The following is a 24,111-nucleotide window of genomic DNA, read 5'->3' as shown; positions in this document are numbered from 1 at the left end:
TTAAAAACGCCATGATAAATAACATTTATTGTATTGGCATGTTACTCTAAAAACGCTATCATACACAACATCTATTTTGAGTTTGTATATACCATTTAAATACCGTTGTCGAAAATAATGGGGGAAAAATAAGGTAAGTTTTGGGAACAGATTGAACTTCTCTCGGCACGTTTTCATCACTGAATTGTTTTAGGTCTAAACATTCCCGGTGATCGCGATAACTTTAACCTATTAAGCGTTGACTATAAATCGCCACATGATGATTATGATAATACATATCTAAGTAAGAATATGAGAGAAGCCGCAACAGGTATGAAAGAATTGAATGGACTTGAGGCTCGCCGATAGTTTTAGTGATCACGAAGTCTGATAGTTTTCTTGATAATTTTAAGCAAACTAAGAATATTATTTTCACTTTTTCTGGAACGCTTGTTTCATGCCGGTGATAAGACATCGAGAATTAATTATGCAAAAAATTATGACTTTTTACGATTATTAAAGAGGCAAAGACAACTACTGTACAATTGATTCGATACTAATGTCTGAATTTCTTGGAGTGGAAAATTTGTCATGCCTTACTGATGCAACGACATACGTAAAAAATATCCAGTATTTTTCAGAGCAAGGTCCCTATATCTGAGAAAATGGCTATTGTTACAAAAGGGTTGGGCCTGTGAACTTTATCATCAAAACTTCAAATCATGCAAACCTATTTCGAATTTGCCATTCATGTCCAAAATGATTGTAAGTGATTCTTGAACGACTAATTATTAACTTGGACAGGTAAATGCTTTACCGGACAGTAAGTCACCTTTTAGATAACTATATATTCTAAAGATACTGCTGTGTGCTCTGTTGTCAATGATCTCATGGAAATGACAGATGAAGGCAGGTGTGTATCCTAGCCTTCCTCGCTCTTAGTTCGGCTTTTGATACAGTTGTGCGTGAACTACCTCCAAACGAAATTTTTTAGTGAAGCTTTCGAGTTATTTAGTGACTACCTGCATGACGGAAAGTGCCGTGTACAGATTACAGACATGGAGTAGTTAAAGTTATTTTCAGATGACATTTGGTTGCATTGGCTACCTATCGGAATCAAAATAACGTTTAAGATATGTATTATGACTCACCAAAATAGTCGAAAGACTTCCTGCGCATAATACAACCAACAAATGGAGTCGACGCAACACTAGCTACAGATGTTTTAAATCTATTTACAGTTCCAAGATTCTCCAGCAAGCTCCCACTTGATATCAGATATCAGGAGGAGTAAAAATACCAACATTTTAGTCTCTTATTATGTGAGCATTGTGGTAGAGTGGATTTCTAAATCAATGAGTACGCCATGTGACTCTTCAGATGTCGTTCAATTACGGAAATGATTTCAAGATTATATATATATATATATATATATATATATATATATATATATATATATATATATATATATATATATATATATATATATATATATATATGTGTGTGTGTGTGTGTGTGTGTATACACATATATATACAGTATGTATGTTAAAAGTAGCTATCTTTTGATAAAAGGTAATTTCACAACTATCATCTAATACACAAGTTTATTATTGCTGTCACTTAATGACTATGAGAAATGACCAGGTCATGACCGTTGCCTGGTTTTGTTAGTTTATGATTAATTATTTTTTGTATCTAACTTTAATTTCATTGCGTTAACCAGGTTCCTGTCAGTAGTTTCATTTATTTTCAGGCTTTGTAAGCTTGATTTCCTTTATTCCAAAATCATTTCCCTTACGCCTTCTTTATGAAACTTAGATTGTAAAATATAAAAGTATATTTCTCAGTCTTATTTTTAAAATTTTTATTAATGTTCGATTTTAAAGCAATATTTTTATTTTGTCAGTACTTTCTTCTGTTCCTTCATGTTACAACTAAGCAATCCACTCCTGCAAGGTAAAAATAGCTAATTTTGACTCAGTTCGGGATTAACTGAAATGCTACTTTCTATTGCATAACAAATTCCTTAATTGTATTTTAATGCATAATTTTAATGTCTTATACTGTGTTAAGAATGTACAGGCATTATGACTCCCGGTTATTGAAAAATGTAAATGTAACTTGCTTGTCATGAGATGTGATGGTATGAGTAATGCACATTTATTTTAACAAAAGCAATATTTCTAAGAAGAAAACCAGTAAACCTTATATCATTATTGATCTTAAGCTAACCGAAATTACGTTCCAGCAGCACACTCAATTAAGTCTAGAGGTTCATCACCAATTTTAACTAGATAGCTATTAATATTCACACGAATATCACGAAGGCTTCCCAGATTATTTTTCTTCCCTACCAACATTGTTTTGTTCGCTAAAATACCACCCTTTCCTTAGCATACGTATAACATTGTTCATCTCAGTTCGGCCAAGTGCTCAATTTTGCACCATCTTTACCTTGCAGGACCGATTCTCAGTGAAAATGGTTCGTGATAAGTCTCACATTGCAGTGTGAAAATGCAAAATATGAAGCAATTCTATCAATGTTCTCATGAATATCATAAAGGCTTCCAAAACTATTTCTCTTCCCTCCCAACATTTCAGCTTTGGTTGCTTAACATAAATATAAGAATGTTGTTTATCTCAGTTTGGTAAAGTGCTCAATTTTGCATCATCTTTACCGACCAACTCTCAGTGAAAATGCTTCGTGACAGCCTCACATTTCAATGTGAAACTCTATCAGTGTTCACATGCATATCATGAAGGCCTCCTAAATTATTTTTCTTCCCTTCCAACATAATTAGTTCGGTTTTTGGCTGATTAAATACCACCCATACTTACAACAGGTAAATAAGTGCGTTCGTTATCTCAATTTGATGAGGTGCCCATTTGCGTCACCTTTACCATTCGGAACCGACTCCAGGTGATAATGCTTCGTGGAGGAGCCTGACATTTCAACGTGAAACTGCAACATATGATGAAATCTCAGCTCAAATTAACCAGTTAAAAAACCACAGGAAAATTTAAAGATATAAATCTCCAATGAAAAAAAAAAGTGAATGCCTTATTAACAGGTATAAGTACGTTCGTTATCTCAATTTGATGAGGTACCCTTTTGCGTCATCTTAAAACCTTTCGGAACAGACTCTCGGTGAAAATGCTTCGTGGAGGAGCCTCACATTTCAACGTGAAACCTACAACGAACGATGGAATTTCAGCTCAAATTAACCTGTTAAAAAATAACAGGAAAATATAAAATGACAAATCTCCAATGAAACCAAGTAAATGCCTCATTCACGAAACCTTCGAAAAAGGTAAACACGTTATACCAACGATCCCTGAAGTATGTTATCGTGAAGTGGAGGCGTTCGCTGCGACGACGACGACTACAACAACAACATCCCATCACCTACGTCTTCTGCCGATCCGTTGCCAACTTCGCCTGTCACAACAACAAATGCAAAACAACGTCCTCACATCAGAGTCCCGCCGACTTCGCCTGAGACACTGCCCCGCTTCTTAACTTGCAATACGCCGTCGTGATGACGTCTGTGGTGGTGTACAAGAGGCAGTCGTACGTGGACATCATCCCCGAAGATGATTATTACACTCAGGTTGCTCTGAATTCGGAGGAGGAACAGCCATTCGGGTTCTTTGACTTACCTGTAAGTAGGGTACAGGTGTTTGGGTAACGTGGCGTAATCTATGCTAATTTATGCTTAGAATCTCTCTATTGTCTGTCGGGGATTTATCAATGGAAACTAAAGGTTAAACCTTTTTTTTTTGACCAGGTTAGGTTTATGCAGGTCATTTCTTAGTTTGCACTGCCAAGGTCAAAGTTCGCCGAGGTCAGGGTAGTTTAAGATGGGAGCGGGCCTTGCAAAATCTCCTACCCAATAACTGGACTGATGAACACCAAAACCAGGGGTATATAACCTCGAGTCCCTTAGGCAGTAGTGCAGATGAACTATCACAAGCCAGACGTACTTTAACGTGACTTAACTCAGGTTAGGTGAGGTTAATCCTGTCAAGCATTGGGTGCTATGAACAACTAATCTGTAAATGTCAAAAGGGTATAACTAAGTATTAGCTCCTCGTCGGGTATTACTTTGGAAATTGATTTTTCCTACAGTATTTTGGTTGCTTATCAAGATTTTACCATTATATTTTGCCAGTGGACTGCAATTAACCTGTAATTAACCTCAGAACTGATTATGTTTTTGTATGCTGGCCATCCTGGAATGCTATTGCTCATGCACAATGTTATGGGGAAACTTTTGGTAAAAAGTGGTTTCCTTTACTGGGGGAGGGTCTGGGGAGCAGAGCCCCCTGGCTAAGTAACATGGTCTACTAGGTTAGGTTAGGGTACACTAGGTTAGTATGGTTCCTTCTATAATAGATTTCCTTAGTCAATCCCTCGTTGAACATATGGCTCCCTAACGACTTTCGTATTTGCGGAACCGTTCCATACAGTCCGTGCGGAGTTATTTAGAAATACCCCAGGAGTAAATAATCTCAAGTCCCTTAGGCTGTAGTGCAGATGAACAATCACAAGCCAAATGTATTTTAACATGACCTATCTCAGGTTAGGTGAGGTTAATCCTGTCAAGCATTGTGTGCCATGAACAACGGCACTATAAATGTCAAAAGCTTACCCTTCTCATCAAGGTGTAGATATATCAATCCTGTAAAAGTAAGCTTTTTCTCCCTAAGTAGGCTAAGACTGTAACCAGCTCTTCCCTGATCTTGGATATCCCTAACAGATGTAAGATAGTCCTCTGAAGAAACACCTGGCAGCTTTCTGTATTTTCATGACAGCAAAGAAGATCCTGACACAGACCTCTGGGTGTCCATGGATCTGCGTCAAAGTTTCTGCATTTCTTTTGTCCTTGGTCACGTGAAGTGACCTGTCCCAGTCTGTAGTATTTCAAGTGCTTTAGTTATAATAATCAGTGGTAAATATGTTTCAGTTATTTATGTGGGTTGCCTTGCCAACCAGTGTTTGCTAAAAACAAACTTGTCGAAGAATTACTGAAACTGGAATAAGTAATGAAGGACACATATGTGAAAGTTTGGTCACAGGTTTGCATTTCTTAAGATGCAGGATGTGCCTTGGCTGATTAAGATTATATCATACAGTATTTGAATGTGCCAGAAATAATATAAGATGGTGTCAACTGGGTTCCTGTTGAGACCACGAAAGTTAGAACACCCAGATGTAATTGGATGGTAACTATGAGATGCACAGTTTTAAGATATAATCTGTGGAAGATAAAGCACAAGAAAGACATGAATTATGGAATTTCACTGAGACCCTTTGTATCACACAGTGTTGGTGATGATGGTGTCAGAAACCAGAGACTAAATTGAAAGATTACCTCTTTTGCTAAGAAAATAAAAATTTTCTTAAATAATTTGCTCTGAAATAGAGTATGAACACCATGAATTATGTGATAAGGTTTTGCAAGTGTAATTACTATAAATGAATATTGTCAATGTGCTCTGATTACCACAAGTTTCCATTCATTTTCATGGTGTAGCTCTTTTTGTAATAAAATAATTGCCTACAACAGACATCAGTTACAATATATATTTAAGGATTAAATATCACATTCAGATATTTTGGATAAATTCACAGGTTAGGTAAAATACCAAAAATGGCCCAGCTAATTTAGGCCTGAATAATACAAGCTGACTTTTTATGTACTACTAATTATTGAGAGGAAGCTAGCCTAGAGAAGACTTGCAAATGTTTATTAAATGCATAATCATGCAAGCAGAAATGTGTTTTTAGTTGTTTTATTATTTTTCATGTATAATATCCATAACATCAAAAATGGCAGTAACATTTGTGGAGGTCAAGACTGAAAGTTCTGACTAAAGATCAAGACAATGGTCCTGAGTTTAATGACAGCCAGTGGTGAGAGGTGCTGGCCCTGGGTTGGATGACAGCTGGTCTAAATTTGGAGTGTTTTCTGATGACAAAGAAAGGAAAATGTACAGATACTCTTTGCACTTTACAGTCGACCCCCGGTATTCGCGGGGATGCGTACCACTAACCCCCCGCAAATAGCTAAAATCCATGAATACTTAAAACCCCTCTAAAAACGCTTACAACTGCCTATTTTGATAGTTCAAAACACCCCCCAAAAAAAATCTAAAAATGCTTATACCTGAATATTTTAATAGTTTTATGACAAAAAAGTGCATTTTGTTGCGAAAATATGAAAATACAGTAATTTGTGAATATATCTCTATGAAAAATACCGCGAATAGGCGAATTTTCCGCGAATAATGTGTACAGTATATATGTTCCATAGAGAAGTCCGCGAATACGGAACTGCAAATAGGCAGGGGTAGACTATATATAGCACTGTACAATTGTGCTTTAATTCTTTAGGGAAAAGACAAAAGGTCACGAGCTAGCCCAGAAAGGTTCCTTGGAACTGAATGACCGTCTATGAATGAGGAAACAACGGAAAGGAAGACTACAAAGCTGAATATAAAGTACATAATAAAATCTTATAATAACAGGCATCCTTTGTGGTGCTGTTCTCTGTGTATTACAGGCATCTATTGAAACATCTAATGCCACAGATAGCATCTTGACTTAGTATTGTAAATTAGTTTAACAGCATCTATAGAGTCTTTTAGTGCGTGTCTGAAGGCGGTAGTTATAATTTAGAGGTTAAAAAATACAGGTTTGAAAGCTAAGTAGGAAGAGATAGATGAAAAACTCAAGATGGAAAGCATTGAATCTGTGTTAATGGGAGGCTGCAAAGAATCTTCATTACCATTAAGGTGTACTGAGCAATGCATATTGCAGTAGTAAAACAGCCATCCACTCAAAATGACACTGCACTTGTAAATGTGATTCTGTCCATATGTAATAAAATGCTAACTGGAGTAGTAAACATTAAAAAAAAAAAAAAAAAAAATGAGATCTCTGACATATGCAAAGTACTGTATTCATGAATGGTAGCAGCTACTAGAAAGTCCTAAAGAGATTTGAGGCATCTTTTCATGAGGTAAAATATCAGACACTCCTCCCAGGCATTTTTCCTTACTGGAAAAACCATCATTGAATTGAAAGAGAAAGTCACTACATTTGTAGAGCCCTTGAGATTCCTTATCACTATGAATACTGAAAGAGTTATTTCAGTGACTCATTTTTACTGGGAGTTGTTCTTGAGCTTCTTAATAAGATCATTTCGATAATTGTGTTGACTATAGTTGTAAACGGATCACCAAGCACAACAAATCATATAAACAAATGTATGTCTTCAGTAGATTTCTTTCCAAGTTGACCAGATCAGGATGCTCTGATTGCAGTGGTCTTTATTTCTAGGGCCCTAGACCTTGAAAATTTATGATGCCCTGCACTGAAAATAGAATGTAGAAGTTTATACGGTGTCATAGTTCCTTTTGCTCAAGTGCCATCCTGTTTGGCTGCTTTATGACCTTAGATTTGGAATTAGACTTTGAAGAATACTCTGGCTTGTATGCTACAGATTACTGTACTGATATTAGTTATATATGTAGATACAGGTCCTGTAATTGGCTCTCATTGTGAATAGATCATTTTTCAATTATATTCCTACATTTTCCATTCATACACAATATGTGTGGTTATTAGAAGTTTCAAATAATGTGTAAAAGAGAATAAAATAATAATATACTGCAATTACACTAGACAGTTGCATTGTTTACTGAAATGCACATTCACAGTACTGTCATAAGATGTTTTCAAAAAACTTTCTCCATGACTATAGTTATGAAATTCTGTTTCAGCCACCTGTGATCATGAAGGTTGTTTCCTATCTAAGTTTACGAGATACTCGTGCACTTGCTCTCACGTGCAGAGATGGTTGGTACATGTCCAGAGACCAAGTTATGTGGAGAAGCAAGTTGTGGATCAGAGCCAAGGTAGAAGCTTCTAAAATTTAGTGCTGTAATTCTCTGCTACAGTAATGGAATACATTCTGAAACTTTTTTTCTTTTAGATATGTAAATTGCTTGCATTTTATAATGAATATAATTATTAGGTTTAATTTCAAATAGTTTGGGTGAAGTTTCATTTATCAGTATATGGAAACTATAGAAGTTAATTCTGTAAATTGGTAACTATTAATCATTGGCCTTTATTGTACGTGTTTGACACTCACTAAAATATCTATTTTGCAGGTTATAAATTTAGCACTTGTCGGACCAAATTATGAACCGCCCTTGCATGCTGACATGCTTATATGTGATCCTTTACTAGTCAACAATAAATTATTGTGAGTATGTTTTTCATCACTAGAGATTCCCTTGAAGGGTATCCTATATTGTAACATTTATTTACCTTATTTTTTAAAGAAGTAATTCTTAAATTGTGTTAGGAGACAGCCATATCGTATAAGTCCTATAGAAGTTTTTGATCTCTGGATAAATAAATATGATTGATTGTCCTTAAAAGTTAAAAAAAAAACTATTAAACTTCAGATAAATGTTGAAACATTTCATGGTTTTGTAGTTTTAGTTCTTTTGCAAAATTTTGTTGATATTTATTATGAATGCAACTCGGAAGTGTTAGTGCCTTAGTGGTGATGAATGTTTCTCTCTCTCTCTCATAAGATTAACCTTTTTCTTTTATTTACTGTGTCTGAAACTGGGATATTATTAGGATATAAACTGAAATTTTGCAAGGGATGTGGTAGATGAAAGGTTATCATGTTTTGGTATGTAGCTACTGCAGTAGTTAGTAGTACTGTATCCTTAAAGTGTAAACATTGTTTATTGTATAAGGCATTTCCCAAAATTATGGGCTAAAATTAATCCCTGATATACTAGACGGCAAGATTTCTTTTTGAGTATTGGAAATAATTTGTATTTTAAAAATTGCAGTATCCTGAAAAATTAAATATACTGTGTGTCAATAACTACATGATTTTTTGGTTAGTGTTTACTGTACAGAACTTGATAATGATTCACATGCTTTCAAAGTATTACTATAGCTCTTTCCAGGTTATTGAACTTTGTGTTTTTGAAATATGGTATGTGGAAGTGGTTCATACCTGTTCAGGTACACGCTTCTCCTTATCAGATCTGAGTGGTATTGTAAGACCTATGGTGTATGTGGGAATGGTGACATGCTTTTTTTTCTGTATTGTCACCAAACACTGAAATAGCTCAGGATTTACTGTACTCCTCTAGCGTGAAGTAAATTTTTTGCACGATGTAGACAAAATCTCATAAGGAAGGAGGTGTGATTATGAATTTATAGAGAAGAAATGGAGATAATAATTCAGTATCAGTTTTAAAACAACCAGGAGCTTTCATTTTGGGTGCTGCCCTTCAAGCAGTGTAGGTAATCAAATTATTACCATTAAGAGGATAGTCTTTATCATCTAATGATATAGTGAGCAGGAAGTTACTATGTAACTGTTGGAGCTTTAATAGAAAAACTTAAATTTGTCAATTATTCTTTCAGTAGAGACAGACGTGTCCTTACCATACGAGTATGCTGCGAACTATGGAATAACTGGAGACTACCCAGGGTAGATCTCCTCATGACTACCTTAGACACAAAGCTTCAAGTGTATAGTTTACTACATTAGACAACCAGATTTAGCATTCTGGAAAGAGACATTCATGCACTTGGGCAGTCCAAGGACTGCACTTTTCCGTGCAAATATATAAACTCCCATTGAAAGGGCTATTTAGCAGGGCTAAGCGCATAATTAGGATGGGATAGAGGAGCAGTTGCATAGGGGGCCAGGTTTGAGAGTGGTAGGCTATTAGCCATACAGAATGCCCAGAAGATCATGGAAAAGGATATAGAAAAAGACGTGGGCCAGGTAGGAATTCAAACAGAGCAGAGTGGAAAGAGTGGACAAAACTAACCCTATAATATGAAAATATGACAAAATTATAAATGTAATGCTTCAGCAAGTACCTGCTCTGTCTGGGTGCTCAGGCATCAAGAAAAGCAAGAGACTCATAGTTCATATATATTGAATTTTCTTAGTAAAAATCTTAGTTTTACATAAAAATCATTGTGTAATATACTCTGCCCGAATGATGCTGTGATGTTTGAATTAATAAGTGCACTTGGCTAACTTTATTACAGGTATGAAATTTTGGACCCAGATTCCAGTATTAATGAAAACCATGAGGACCTTGACATTGGCAACCTTCTTTCTAAAATGGCAACTCCGCCTTCATCCTCAGGGCTGAGTGACTTGGTAGAGAGCATTCTCAGCATGTTCAGCAGTGGAACGACACAAAATTCTCCGTCTGATGTAAGCAATACATTACTGAGAGGGCGTTTTGGTTTGCTTAGGCAAGTGCAATATAGTATACTGTTGTGCAGGGATTGCAGAACAACATAAGGCAAACAGTTTTGAAAGTTGACTACCTTCCAAGTACCGTAGCAGTATTTGACTGATAGCCAATGCTGATAGCTACTGTGAGCAACTAAGTAATATATGATGGCGTGTCGTTTTTTATGCAACTATTAACTGTAATACTCAGGAGAGCCCATTCATTCATAAGATTTAAGTGTTTCAATTTATGATTACAGTACTACATTTTACCCAGGCCACTGTGTTGAGTAATTGTAGTTGTAATTTTGTTTTCAGCCATTTTCCAAAGGAGAAGGTGCCCCAACATTTCTGCTGTTTGGAACACCAGAAACAAGAGTTTCCAAGAAATTGGCGTTAAGTTTTATCGCCTCAAAGGATTCAACTTTTGACACTGTTGGGTTGGTCAAGGGAAAGCCAGGAGGAGTTGGTATGAAACCGTTCTGTATTTTACTTGTTCATATTGTGCACCATGTTAGTTAATGGAGTCACATATACAGTATGTCAAAAATGATTAGCTATATCAGAGCATATTTTATGTGCTTATTGAGATCCAACACATCAGGATAGTGAGAGCTTTTTTCAGTATACAGTACTTTTTTGTGAAACAAATATAATGATATTCAGTGACTACTCTTAATACTGTAGTTTATTATTGGTTCTTGAGCATACAGTTGTTGTTCACTTTTTTTTTATAAACCTTGTATTTTACTGTACATATACTACTCTATCCACCATAGCATATTGTAGTTGAGAATATATAGTTCTTCGTTGGAGGGTTGGATAGAGCTTTCGGCTGGCACGCTGTTGGCCCAGCGTTCGACTCCCTGACCGGCCAATGAAGAATTAGAGGAATTTATTTCTGGCGATAGAAATTCATTTCTCGTCATATTGTGGTTTGGATTCCACAATAAGCTGTAGGTCCCGTTGCTATGTAACCAACTGGTTCTTAGCCACGTAAAATAAATCTAATCCTTCGGGCCAGCCCTAGGAGAGCTGTTAATCAGCTCAGTGGTCTGGTTAAACTAAGGTATACTTATTAGTTGAGAATATTCATTAACAGGCAAAAACTTTAACACATTCTAGTGAGTGTCTCTCATTAGGAGGGGTCCCCTTAGCTACGATAATACAAACATCAGCTATCGTATGGTATGGAAAAGATATTAGCTTCAGTCTTTGGTACATCTCAATTTTATGCATCTTTAGGATAAAGTGAATAATGATAAAGTTAGGCTAAGCAGATGTTGCGCTGGCATTTGTCATTTTTGTTAAATGTGACGATAGAAAGGCAGATGCCTGGTGTTAGCTGTTTTTTCAGTGCTTGACTTATGTGGTAATACATTACAATTTTTTTGCTGTTTTCCATTTAGTGATTATTAGTTCTTTTTCCAAATTGAGATCTTCCGCAATTACCGAGTCTGACTCTTAAGCAGTGTTTCACTGTTTATTTTTGTCTCTGATTAATACAAGTAGATTACTGCCAAGGACATTGTCATTTAACAGTATTACATTTTTTAAGCATTTTATTTGACCATGTTGTTATTGTGTGCACAGTTATAAAAGTACAATACAGTGACATCCTTTACGTAATCTCACTTCATACATCATATCCAAGCAAGTAAGTAATTATTATAAACAATTTATATTCTCTATCAGGAGAGAGTTCATCATCATATTTAAATCAGGTTTTCCCTTTATGGGGCTTTCATGTTTCACAATTTCCTCTCTCACTCTTGTCTTAGGCACTTTCAGCCTAAATCATCATCTGGTCCAAGCCTTCATATTTGCCTTTTCTCCAAGATCTCTGAACCTTTTTATTGAGTGATATCTTACCACTTCTATTTCTACCATTCCTCCAACCAGTTGCTCTTCCCCCCACCCCTTCTCATCACCTGTCCAAACCATCATTTCACTGGCCAATATCTTACGATTGAATTTCAGGTATTACTTTTCCTTTGTACAGTCTTTGACAAAGCTTGAATACATGCTAACTGTATGCATTTATCTGAACATGAATACACAGTGAATTTGGGGTTATGTTCCACAGAAAAAATTCGCGAATAGGTGAATCTGCAAATCCTGAACCGCAAATAGTTGGGGTCGACTATTTACACATAGGAAAAGATAGTTAATAGTCCCTCAGTTCATTTGATGTTATTGGGATTTAAGACTTTTTTATGAAAAGAGTCTCCTGATAATTTTCTCCGGCCATCTTAGGTCTTGGAGATGCAATAGCAGTGGATATGTATTTCCAAACCTTTTGACGTATATCTTTTATGGAGAAAATTTTAAAGACAAGTCACAGAAAGGCATTGGCTACTGGAGTTGAGATGCTTTTAGTTGGTAGCATGAGCACCTGAGTACCTCAGGTGACATAACCTTCAAGAGATGGTGTTTCCAACCTAATGTGCCATAGATAGATTCCAAGGGACAGGAATGGACTAAAGTGTTTGTCCACAGGACCATCTTGGCTTCATCAGATATTCCACAACTGTGGGACAAAGACTCAGAAACCTGTGACATGAAAACTTGAGAAACATGCTGTGTCACTAGAAGTTATAATAAGGCATTATTACAGGAACACAGTAGCCTGAGTCACAGGAAATGTAATGTACTGATAAGCACCAAGCCAGTCCACAGATCTGAGATATCTTGACATGACAAGCATCTTTTTAATGTCCAGAATATAGTTATGAAATGCTAAATGTTTTGTCTCTCATGGAGGAACAGAAAACGTGATGTATGTAGTTGAATATCTTGACAAAAGGTCAGCTTAGTATGCTTAGAGTGTTTAGGCAGGCTGAGTAGGAACAATCATGTGGCACTCTGTATTTGAGTACAGTACTGTACTTGATACTGTGTGATGCATGTGGGAAAAAAACAAAGGAGCTGTAAACACCCGAAGTAGATTATGTACAATTCTAGTTATGGATCTGCAACATGCCTAGAATTAGTCAGTGAGGAGTATAGATCATTGATCACTTGACATTCCTCCTTGCATCAGAAAATATAACGCCACTCATCTGGACGGCGGTAGACCCCTTGCTCAATAATAACTCAGTCTGTTTGAGAGGTAGCCAGTTTAAAAAACTGAAGGGAACTTGGAGACTTCAGTTTCTCTCTTTCTCATGGTTTGAGAAAAAAATTATTTTCTTAACAGTCAGTACTGTACAATTAGACATGTAGAATGTGATTAAGCTAGATACTGTATATTGTTACTAGCAGGCATTACTAGTACAGTAACAGTGATGGTGACATATAGGAACTATGTTGATGGCACCTCTTTGGGACAAAGGAAACATCACAGAAACACCCTTTTTTTAGCATTATTAAATAGCAAACATACTTTGATCAACTACTAGAACACACCTCGGACAAACACTTGTCTCTAGCAAGCAGTAAGGAAAAGTTGACATAAAAGGAAGAGTTTCATTGTTAGTAACCCATCAGGAAGCTAAATAGTTTAAAATATTTCACCACAGTATTTTTTACAAGCAAAAGAGGTATTGTGTACCCGCCTGTATATAGACAACTGAAAGTTATACTGTATTTCTGTTAATCATTTATGCAAGTGCAGAACTGAATACAGAATATGGGTGGGAAAGAACAAAACAGCACTGTATATAAATTTAATGACCAGATTTAAATAGCTGCTGGTAGAAAATATATCGTCATCTAAATACTTTCTTGGCAGGAAGCACAGTCAGATTGAACGACTTGCTGTTCCAGGTTTTGACTCTTCACAGGGAAGAATCTGTCCAAATTTGAGTCCAGTAACTGTCAAATGAGACTGATCCAGATTTTGATTACTGAAAACCAGTATTCTAGTGTATCTGCATGTTGATCCTTTGAACGATGCTGCCTGATGTGTCAAGAAAGCTGGCAGTCAAGATTTACTGCTGTCATTATAGATTTATGCTTTTTTCACAACATTACATTTTTACTAATCTTTGGTGGCATGCAGGATGCTGATCAATATTTGACTTTTTACTAATCTTTGGTGGCATGCAGGATGCTGATCAATATTTGACTGAAGTATTATACTGCAGAGTAATCAAAATTAAATGCTTGTATTTTGTGTAGGCTGACTCAGACTTCTGAAAAAATATGTTCCATTATTTATGCTCCGTAGGTATATAGTAAACCCCCCGTATTCGGGGTCTCATTATTCGGGGACTCGCGTATTTTTAGATTTCTCTGTGGAACGCATCTACCCATTGTTCGCAGAAAATTTGACCATTCGTGGTATTTTTCACTGAGAAATATTCACTAATTACTATATTTTCATATCATTTTCATGACTAAATGCACTTTTTGTGATAAAACTATTAAAATACTCAGGTATAAGCATTTTTAGAAGGTTTATTTTGTTTGTAAACTATCAAAATAGGCAGTTCTAAATGTTTTTAGAGGGGTTCTAAGTATTCGTGGATTTTAGTTATGGGGTGGGGGGCGCGCGTTATGCATTTCCTGCAAATACAGGGGGTTTACTGTAAACCTCCTATTAAGTTGGGGAAGAACTTGGCTGAATTGACTGAATCTGCTCTAGCTATCAAAAGAAGCAATGATTATTGTGATATTATAAGGGGGCTCACTTTTGAGAGGGATAATCACCTTGAAGGTGGCTACCATCACACATTACCATCCGGTATAGCATTGATAAAATGTTTATATTTAGAGAATACATAAAAACTTTTCAACTCTCTTTGCAGGAGGTGGCGTCACCGTGAAATATGCTCATCATTTGATGAATCTGTTGACTGTAAGGCGAGCAAGACCTCGACTTTTGGTTGATGGGCCTCAGGGAACAACTTTCCATCCTGATGTAGCAGAGGTATTTATCAGATCAATTTAATGTGGGTTCCCTTTAACTCTCATTTAATTTTTCCAAATTTCTACTTGCAAGAATTACACAATCTGTTTTGTTTAATCTTTTGGGTATCTCTAATTTCAGAAGTCTAACTCAAAGAATTTTATCCTTTATTACTGAGATATTTGAATTATTTTCATATTTTAATTAAATTGTTTAATATTAACAGAAATTCTTTAGGGTAGCTTACTAAACCTCTCTATCCCCTTCCCCCTCTATAGTGAAAATCTTAAACTTTGAGCTCATTCATCAGGATTTTAGACTTTTCTAAAATGCTCAATATTTTTTAGACACCATACTGCACTTTGTCATAGTTTAACAAGTTATTCACTTGATCCATTGTACTTCTCTTGACTGGATAGCTTCTAGAATAAAGTCAAGCAAGGTTACATAGACAAGGGGGCTGCTTGACAGTTGCAGTGTTCAGCATCTTACCAAATTGTGCTTCATTTGATAGCCATGGTTTACATAAAGACCAACATACTACCGGGAACTAGATCTGGGGGTAAATGCTCTTACTTCAGAAGCTTACTAATATATTTTGCCTAAAATCTTTCTTAAAACAATTCAGAATATAATTTTGTTTCATAATTAAAATGAAATTTTATTTTATTTGGTAAATGATTGAGGCTTATTGGTACAGGTTGTAGCACGAGTAGATGGCTTGATATGCTACATGGATGCAACTTGTCAGTGTGTCTCGAGCAATACGGTGGAAATGTCGAACAACGGTGCTTGCTCCCACACCATAGATGTTTTAGAACTTGAGGCCATGATGCGAACGATACCTCCTGACCTTGCTCCACCAATTCTGGTATTATTAGCGCATATGGATGACCCAGTTCCGAACACAGAAGAATCGTCGTCAGATGACGATGCTCCAGTTCACATAAAAACTCAGCGTCAGGAACGTCACCGTCCAGCCATGCTGCACAAAATACTTGGGAAACTCGACTTACCTTGGGCAGTGAGTATTGCATACACTTTGTTCAAAGTTGTATATTGATTTTTCAGAGGAGTTAAATATTGTGAATAAGTTTGATTCATGACTCTCTTTGAAAATTTATTAAATTATCCTAGATACTGTAAATAGTACTATATGCTTTGTTTTTGCTATAGCTGCTGGTCTATTCAGTTTTAGGTTACCGAGTAAATGTTAATTTTGAATCATTCAGTTTACAGTACAGGCAGTCCCTGGTTATTGGCGATCTGGTTTTGCGGTGCTTGTCTAGTGACGACAATAACATGATTTTTGGCGCCGATGTCCACTTTTCGGCGCCGATAACCAAAGATCGGCGCTAATACCCACCTAACAGAGGCTCTGATCCCCGCTTATCGGTGTCAATATCCACTTATTGGCGGTGATATTCACTGATTTTCGGTTATTGGCGATTTTTGGTTATCGTCATGCCGTTGGGAATGAAACCCCCGCCGATAACCGGGGCTGCCTGTACTAATTTTTTAACATTCGAAAAAGGCTTTTACCAACTTGGTTTTTCACAATTTGAAAAACGTGAGTCAATGTAAGCATTTCTGGGCAGATGCTTATGGAGCTGGCCAGAATTTGCATAAGGATCTAAACTTAACGAACAAAAGAGATTATTCGTAAGCTTTGTTCCATTCTGTTCTACTTTTTTCAGCAAAAACCTAAAACTCTCCAAAATATGTTTCATTTTGCAACTAACAGCTGTGATGATGTTGGTAAAACGCAATCACCTGATGATTTTAAGAAAAAATGTAAACAACCAGGATGCAAATGGGGCCTGATCGCTACGTTCGTAAATCGTAATATGATAATAATAGGACAATAATGCGTGAAACATAATTGCATACAGTTTGTAAAACAACATTTTTTTATTAAAATTATGATTATTCTTAATACAACTGTACTACTTGACTTTTGCAAATGATTTTCTGTGTAACAACCTAACCAGGGCCAATAGTGTGTCTCTCTCTCTCTCTCTCTCTCTCTCTCTCTCTCTCTCTCTCTCTCTCTCTCTCTCTCTCTCTCTCTCTCTCTCTCTCTCATACACGTGCACACACACACTGTGTAGGTTTAAAGAAACAACAGCAGCTTTTTAGGTTTTTGCTGGAAATGCAATCCAGAAAAGTGTGAAGTGTCAGAAAGCATTGAAAGGTGCCGGTAGATCAGAATTCAACAGTGCGCTAATAATGTGGTTTAAGCTCTGTCGTAGTAAAGGTGTAAGCATTTCTGGAGAGATGCTTTTGGAGCAGGCCAGAATTTCCACAAGGAACTAAACCAAACGAATTACAGTGATTATTCATAAGCTTTGTTCTGCTTTTGATAACACAGCAATATGTGTGTGGAGTGAACTGGCAAGATGTTGTTTACAGAGGGTTTTTTTAGAATGGTTTCTGTCGTCCGGGACTTTCTGGGTCCGGCAGTGGCCTGGTCCCAAGGATGCGGGTTTTAAGAGGTCTAACTGTACCAGTATTCTGATCTGTAGCTGAACAACATAGCAGGTTCTTGCTTAAATGAGTACTTTTGATATTGTTCAGATATATCCTGAGCCTCTTCCTTTCCATTTTTAATATCTGTTCACCACTGAGGAAAACGCAACTTTCTTTCAACCACTCTTGGATTGCAGGAGTAAGGGCCTCCACTTGAGACAGTAATCTTGCAAATACAATAACCCCTCTTCAAGCTGACTAAGGAGGCCTAAAAGATAACCTTGATAAAGGTTTCTCCCCTCCCTGTCCATGTTTCCTTTGCACAATTATGTAGCATTGGTTTTGCCATACTAGTCCAGTGTTTACCTTTTGGTGCCAGATGTTGTTATTCCTCTTGCATGGCACACTGTAGATAATAGTGAAGCATCTTTATAGTGTACTGTGGACTACAGCTGCAGTCCTAATTTCCATTCATTCCTTTAGTCTTGTCTTACTTAGCTGTCTGGTTCTCTGTCTTTATTTTTGTTCCATTTTCAGTTCCAGTTTACAACAAACCCCTCAGTGTTCCCATTAACCCGTTTTATGATAATAAGTGTTTTTATTGCAAAGTAGTTTAACAAATCACTGTCACATTTCTTGACTCTTGTTTACTTGTTCCTTAGGATTTGCTCATAAGTAAAGAGTGAACATTGGAGTAAGACAGAGTTACAGAAGTTGTTCAGCTGTGGAGGAGATGAGTAGATAGATAAAATTATCAAGATAAAGCAAATGCAGCCAAGGCAAAAGAGATGCAGTACTTCTAGGTACTGCCTACATTGCACCACGCAAGGAACTATGGGGCCAATGGTATTCTCTGTAATATACTACCTGGAAATTGAGTAAAGGCATTCCTAACAGTGCTGAGCTTTCCTTATTTTTCTTATTCAAGTAAATTTTCTTCCTCTGCAATGGAATGATAAATTTAAGCAAGCTGTTATTTATTCATAAGACTGAGCAAAAAATTAGTATTGCATATGTGTAAAATGCAGTAAGAATCTTGTCTTCAGGCAGTAAAGGTTTTCTTTGCAGGTGTGATACAGGATTAACAAATATTAAACCAGTGGCTCGGGATACTCTTTGTACTGCCATATATAATTAACTTCTCCCTTCAGCTAAAGTTCTGTTAACCACTCAGTTCCACAAATTTTTTTCTTCTTACAAAAATAACTGTTATATAGGTATGAATGTTATGTATAACATGCATACGCAGAATTATTTATGCTCAACCTTGTATGTAATCAATGCATTTCTGTTACAGATATGTGAGGTAGAGGTGAAGTCACTCGTTGGTGTTCACAGAGGCCTAAACTGGCTTCTTAAGCGTACTCTCAAACTTAAAAATGGGTAAATGTCTGTTGTATCGAGCAGACGTGAAGGTTCTTTTTTTGTGATAATTAGTACAGTATTTAGAATTTTATATTTGTCCAGAACATAAGCTGATTTTAATGAGTGTATGTGGGAGTAGGAGTGATGCTTACGATGTGGAGAATTTGATACGTATTTAAAAATACTTCCGTTACTATTGAGACTCTTAGGACTTTCTCTTGCCTTCGAAGCTGGGCTGGTGTAAATGGGAAAAATGGTACCGTGTCACGATTACTGTGTCAAGGCAACTTTGTGAAGGAATGACATGCATGTGTGGAATGAAATATTTGGAAATACTGTACTGCATGTTTCCACCGTGTGGTCTTGCTTCTTCCTGAGAATGAGCTGTGCTAAGAGTTTCCTTTATTGTTTATGGCCAGATTCCTAGTATGGTTGTCATAGTTCAAACAAAGTACTTGTATTTCCTTTTTTTTTTCATGCGGTATTTGACTCATGGACTTTGAAAACTTTCTTCACATATTCGTTTATCTTTACAGTCAATCTGGAAAAGGTAATGTGCTTTCAGAAAAGTAAAACTGGTAATACAGCTGTTGTTGTATTAGAAAAATGAGCTGAGTACATATTGCATAATCCCACGGAATGCAGAAATTTTGGATAAACAAATACGAAAACTTGTAAAGAGCCCTGAAAACATATACTGTAATGACCAGTTATGGGCATAGATGCTGACGTGCAGTTGTGTAGTTTTTATTCTGTAAAGACTTTTCATTCTTTAAATGTAATTCAGTGACTTGGAACTGACTTTTCCAAACCTGTGGTCCCATGCTTGACAGCTAAACCAAACCTGCAGTGACTCGAACTGTGATAGACGTCACACATTTTTTATTCTATTAAGAATATGATCTGATTTTTAAAAAAATCACTACTATGCATTTTGACTTTGTATCATTTGACCAATAATTATCTCATCTTGGCTCTTATGTAGGTATTAAGAGATCATTTTTTTTAATCAGAACTTGACAAAACAGTTACGAATGCTTGAGGCATACTAAATATTTGATTTTCCTGTGAAGAATTTTCCATCTTCGTAGTGTACGCAGTTATTTCATGGTGTCTTGGGGCAAGTGCAGGCAATTGCCCAAGAATTTACCTCAGACTGTCATACCATGTCTTAGTTATTTAAGAAAAACTAACAATTTTGGCAAATACATGAATTTCCAAGAAGTAAGTAGATTTTTCATTGGACTGGTCGGTACCGTTCTCGGCTAGCACTCTGCAGGGCCCGAGTTCGAATCTCTGGCCAGCTAATGAAGAATTAGAGGAATTTATTTCTGGTGATAGAAATTCATTTCTCGGTATAATGTGGTTCGGATTCCACAATAAGCTGTAAGTCCCGTTGCTAGGTAACCAATTGGTTCTTAGCCACATAAAACAAGTCTAATCCTTTGGGCCAGGCCTAGGAGAGCTGTTAATCAGCTCAGTGGTCTGGTTAAACTAAGGTATACTTAACTTTTTCTAAGAAGTAAGTGTATGATGGTCACTTTATTATTTTTTTGAGAGAGTTACAGTCTGTTTCAAGGACTAAAAAATATAGGTTTATTTCACTTTAAGATTTCACTTTATGCATTTACAGAGTTGATAAGACTGGAAATTTTTGGGGGGGTATTAATTGCACTTCCAAATCTTAATGAATTAGTATTAGTGTTCTAGAAAATTATCCGATATTGGTTTTCTTTCATAATTCACATTGCATAGTTACAACAGTATAATTCAATGTGAACCAGAGCACAAGACAAGACCCTCAGAATCCAGAAGGCAATGACTTCATAGTTAATGAAGTCACGTGAATGGGTACATTAAAAGCTACAAGCCCTTAAAGACTCTATTGGAATGAATCAGAGGCTACCTCTCTGTCATCTGTACGTTAAATGATATTGGGTAGCTTTTATTCTAGTAAAATTACAGACCATTATAAAGAAGAGCTGGAATATCATAAATACTCCAGGTTATTTGGCCATCAATGTACCTAAGCAATTGAGAATTTGTGTGAATTCTATTTTATATTTCATTTTTGCCCTGTAAATGTTATGTGATGTTTACAATTCAGTACACTGCAGTACACGGAAATTAATAAAAAAGATACGCTGTATTTGATAATTTAGTCATGAACAAGCTTCAGGTACAGGCAGTCCCTGGCTATCAGCAGGGTTCCGTTCCCGACGGTGTGACGACCACCGAAAATCGGCGATAATAGCACTGATCCCTGGTTAGCAGCGCCGATAACCGGTGATCAGCGCTGCCGATAACCGGTGATCAGCGCTGCCGATAACCGGTGATCAGCGCTGCCGATAAGAGGCGATCAGCGCCGATAACCGGTTATCAGCGACAAAATCTGGTTATCGTCGTCGCTAGACAAGCGCTGTAAAACCGGACTGCCGGTAACTGAGGTTGCCGATAACCGGGGACTGCCTGTAATTCAGTCTTGACAGATACTGAATCTTTAGTGTGTATAAAATCAGCAGTATACATTCTTCAACACTCTGAGTGTCCTGTAACAACTGTGTTGCAACTTTCATTCTGGAATATCATTGCGCTATGTTACTGCCAACACTTTACAGTTATGCAATTCATTGCTAATTTTGATAAAATTTCTCTAACTGACCCCTAATAAATAGAGAACCCAGTTTGATATATCCGTTACCATAATTTATTTTTTCCTTGCGAAGCGAAAAGTAGGTAATGTTTCGGAAAAATAACATGCACTATTATACAGAACAGTAGGATGATAATGTCCGTCCATCTATTGTTTGTTTTGAACACAACACTGGTCATTTCTTTTATGCAATTTGTTGCTGTGTTTTTATAAGGAAAGTGAATTGTGCAAAGAATTTGTTGCGGGTTTCAAATAATGGAATATCTATTGACTATGTTTCTGCTGTACTTTCAAATCACACATTGTTGAATTGTACGTGGATTTGTTGCATCTTACGATTTTTAGTACAGGATATTTCTTATTATGAAATGATATTATTTATTCTATATAATGTAAACAGAAGTGTAAAAATTTTAATAATTTATTATTTAGTAAAATTTATTGTTAGCTAAAAGTGTTGCCAAATTACCATGTAATTTTCCTGTCATCATGAACTGCAACCAGTTGTATAAAGTATGCCTGAACAGTAGGAATGTTCATGTTAAAGTAAGTACAGCATTATTATTGTTAATACTTTAGGGTTGATTTTCATTATTCATGAGAGCTGAAATTTTTTTTCTTTTAAATGTGGAAGCCATATAACTGTGACAACAAATATGAAACAACTAAATCAGTCTTTACCTTTGGAGAGATTATAAAAGTTTACTGCTGTGGTTCTCGCTGCAGATTCTAAAACACAAATGTATAGAAATATTTTCATCCGTAAAACGTTGAACACAAATACTGAAGTTGATCAGGTATACTATTCGGCCTCAGAAACCCGAGTTATGTTACCCTCTTGTGTAGTGTCTTATCTAGTCATGTATTAATATAAGAAATTTTTAAAGCATTTTGGAGCCATCCAGGCAGCTTACAAACACTTGTTTTTAATGCTCTTATATTTTTCTGATATTAGCATACATTACTTTGAGTTCAACTCGTGTGTTACGATATATCATGAACAAGGTAAAGTCAGTTGAGTATCCATGAACAAGGTAAAGTCAGTTGAGTATCCATCTTATGGATTAAACATTCTTGAAGGTTACATCTTTGCACTATAAATATGACTGAAGTGGTTATGCTTGCTGATTTCTGAAGGAGGTTTGTTGGAAAAATCTTTATACAGTAAGAGATCTCATATGTTTATTATCTTCTGTGCAAGATAAACTAAAAATAATTTCAATAATAAGTAAATTACTTCAAGTTCAACAGTATTTTTTTACTCATTTTGTATTATTAGAATTTCTGTAAAAGTTTTTATAATATTTTTTCCTAAAGATGATATTGCACGTAGCCAAAAATGTGGTTTTATGTTCCTAAACAAATGAAAATTCACTGGATGTTTTGGCTGATGTTGAGAGTTGTAAAGGATGAATGATGGAAGGCATATTCTTCGCTGTCATTTGTTAGCATTTCTTGACAGATTGGTAAACATAATTTAACTTGGAATGGCTCTAGTTACCTGTAATAATCAGACTTGGATAGTCTAACAAGCTATTTAACAGGTGTGTAATTCATTTCCATCATTCATTCTTTATTATTGACATTTTTTCACTGACTGTTTTTGAGGTTGGTTTTAAATTATAGGTATTGTTAATTGCCTGTATTCGTTTATTACATTCTTTCATGATTACTGTACTCTAAAATATGCTAGGTTAAACACAAATGGTTTTAAATTATATGTACATGTATTGTTAATTACGTGTATTTGATTACTACATTTATTCATGATTACTGTACTCTACAATTTGCTAGGTTAAACTTGTGCTAAGATTCTGGTTGCTGAGTTGAAGGCTTCAGATGTTAAACATCTAGGTTTTCACTGGGGAAGAATAATTTTTTGAAAGGTAATGTATTATGACATTACAGTATATAAATTTCCACTTTTATTACATTTTGTTGTTATTTTCATTCCGTACAGATATGAAACATTTTCATATAGCTTTCGAATCGAAAGAAAGTTTAATTTTTTTAGAAATTCTGCATGTAAGGCATAGAATTTTTACAAAGTACAGTATCTTTTATTTATTTATACAGCTGGAATTAGTAATGGCACTTAATTAGAAACCACATAGATATGAAATATGATGACAGTACTACCTGTAGCGTCACGATCAGACGCCAAACTGATGGGAGAAGACCTTAGTGAGCAAGTTGGTTTTGAGGTTGTGATGGGATATCTGGGAGGGAAGAAACCTGTGCTGTACAGTAAACCCCCCGTATTCGCGTTCTCACGATTCGCAGATTTCTCTGTGGAACGTATCTACCCATTATTCGCAGAAAATTCGCCCATTCGCGGTATTTTTCACTGACAAATATTCACTAATTACTGTATTTTCATATAACTTTCATGACTAAATGCACTTTTTGTGATAAAACTATTAAAATACTCAGGTATAAGCATTTTTAGAGGGTTTTTCTCGTGTTTAAACTATCAAAAGAGGCAGTTCT

General features: G+C 36.0%; 1 protein-coding gene across 2 annotated transcripts; it reads left to right on the top strand.

The window, feature by feature from the left end:
* Positions 1 to 3,095: 3,095 nt before the first annotated feature.
* On the top strand, positions 3,096 to 23,552 carry LOC136825328 (uncharacterized). 2 transcript variants are annotated; one of them, XR_010849304.1, is made up of 9 exons: positions 3,096 to 3,643; positions 7,770 to 7,904; positions 8,163 to 8,257; positions 10,090 to 10,261; positions 10,601 to 10,751; positions 15,034 to 15,155; positions 15,835 to 16,158; positions 18,901 to 21,277; positions 21,322 to 23,552. XR_010849304.1 is itself a non-coding variant. In XM_067081505.1 (8 exons), the coding sequence occupies exons 1-8, from the start codon at positions 3,521 to 3,523 to the stop codon at positions 18,988 to 18,990; spliced, it is 1,212 nt and encodes a 403-aa protein (XP_066937606.1). In that variant the 5' UTR covers positions 3,096 to 3,520; the 3' UTR covers positions 18,991 to 23,552. The 2 variants fall into 2 exon arrangements, 1 of the variants encoding a protein (XP_066937606.1); XM_067081505.1 differs by having other exon boundaries at positions 18,901 to 23,552.
* Positions 23,553 to 24,111: the final 559 nt, after the last annotated feature.

Source organism: Macrobrachium rosenbergii, chromosome 37 (assembly GCF_040412425.1).
Source record: "Macrobrachium rosenbergii isolate ZJJX-2024 chromosome 37, ASM4041242v1, whole genome shotgun sequence".
Classification (NCBI taxonomy): Eukaryota; Metazoa; Arthropoda; class Malacostraca; order Decapoda; family Palaemonidae; genus Macrobrachium; species Macrobrachium rosenbergii.
The sequence above is the reverse complement of the archived record's forward strand: the minus strand, read 5'-3'. Positions and strand labels throughout refer to the sequence as shown.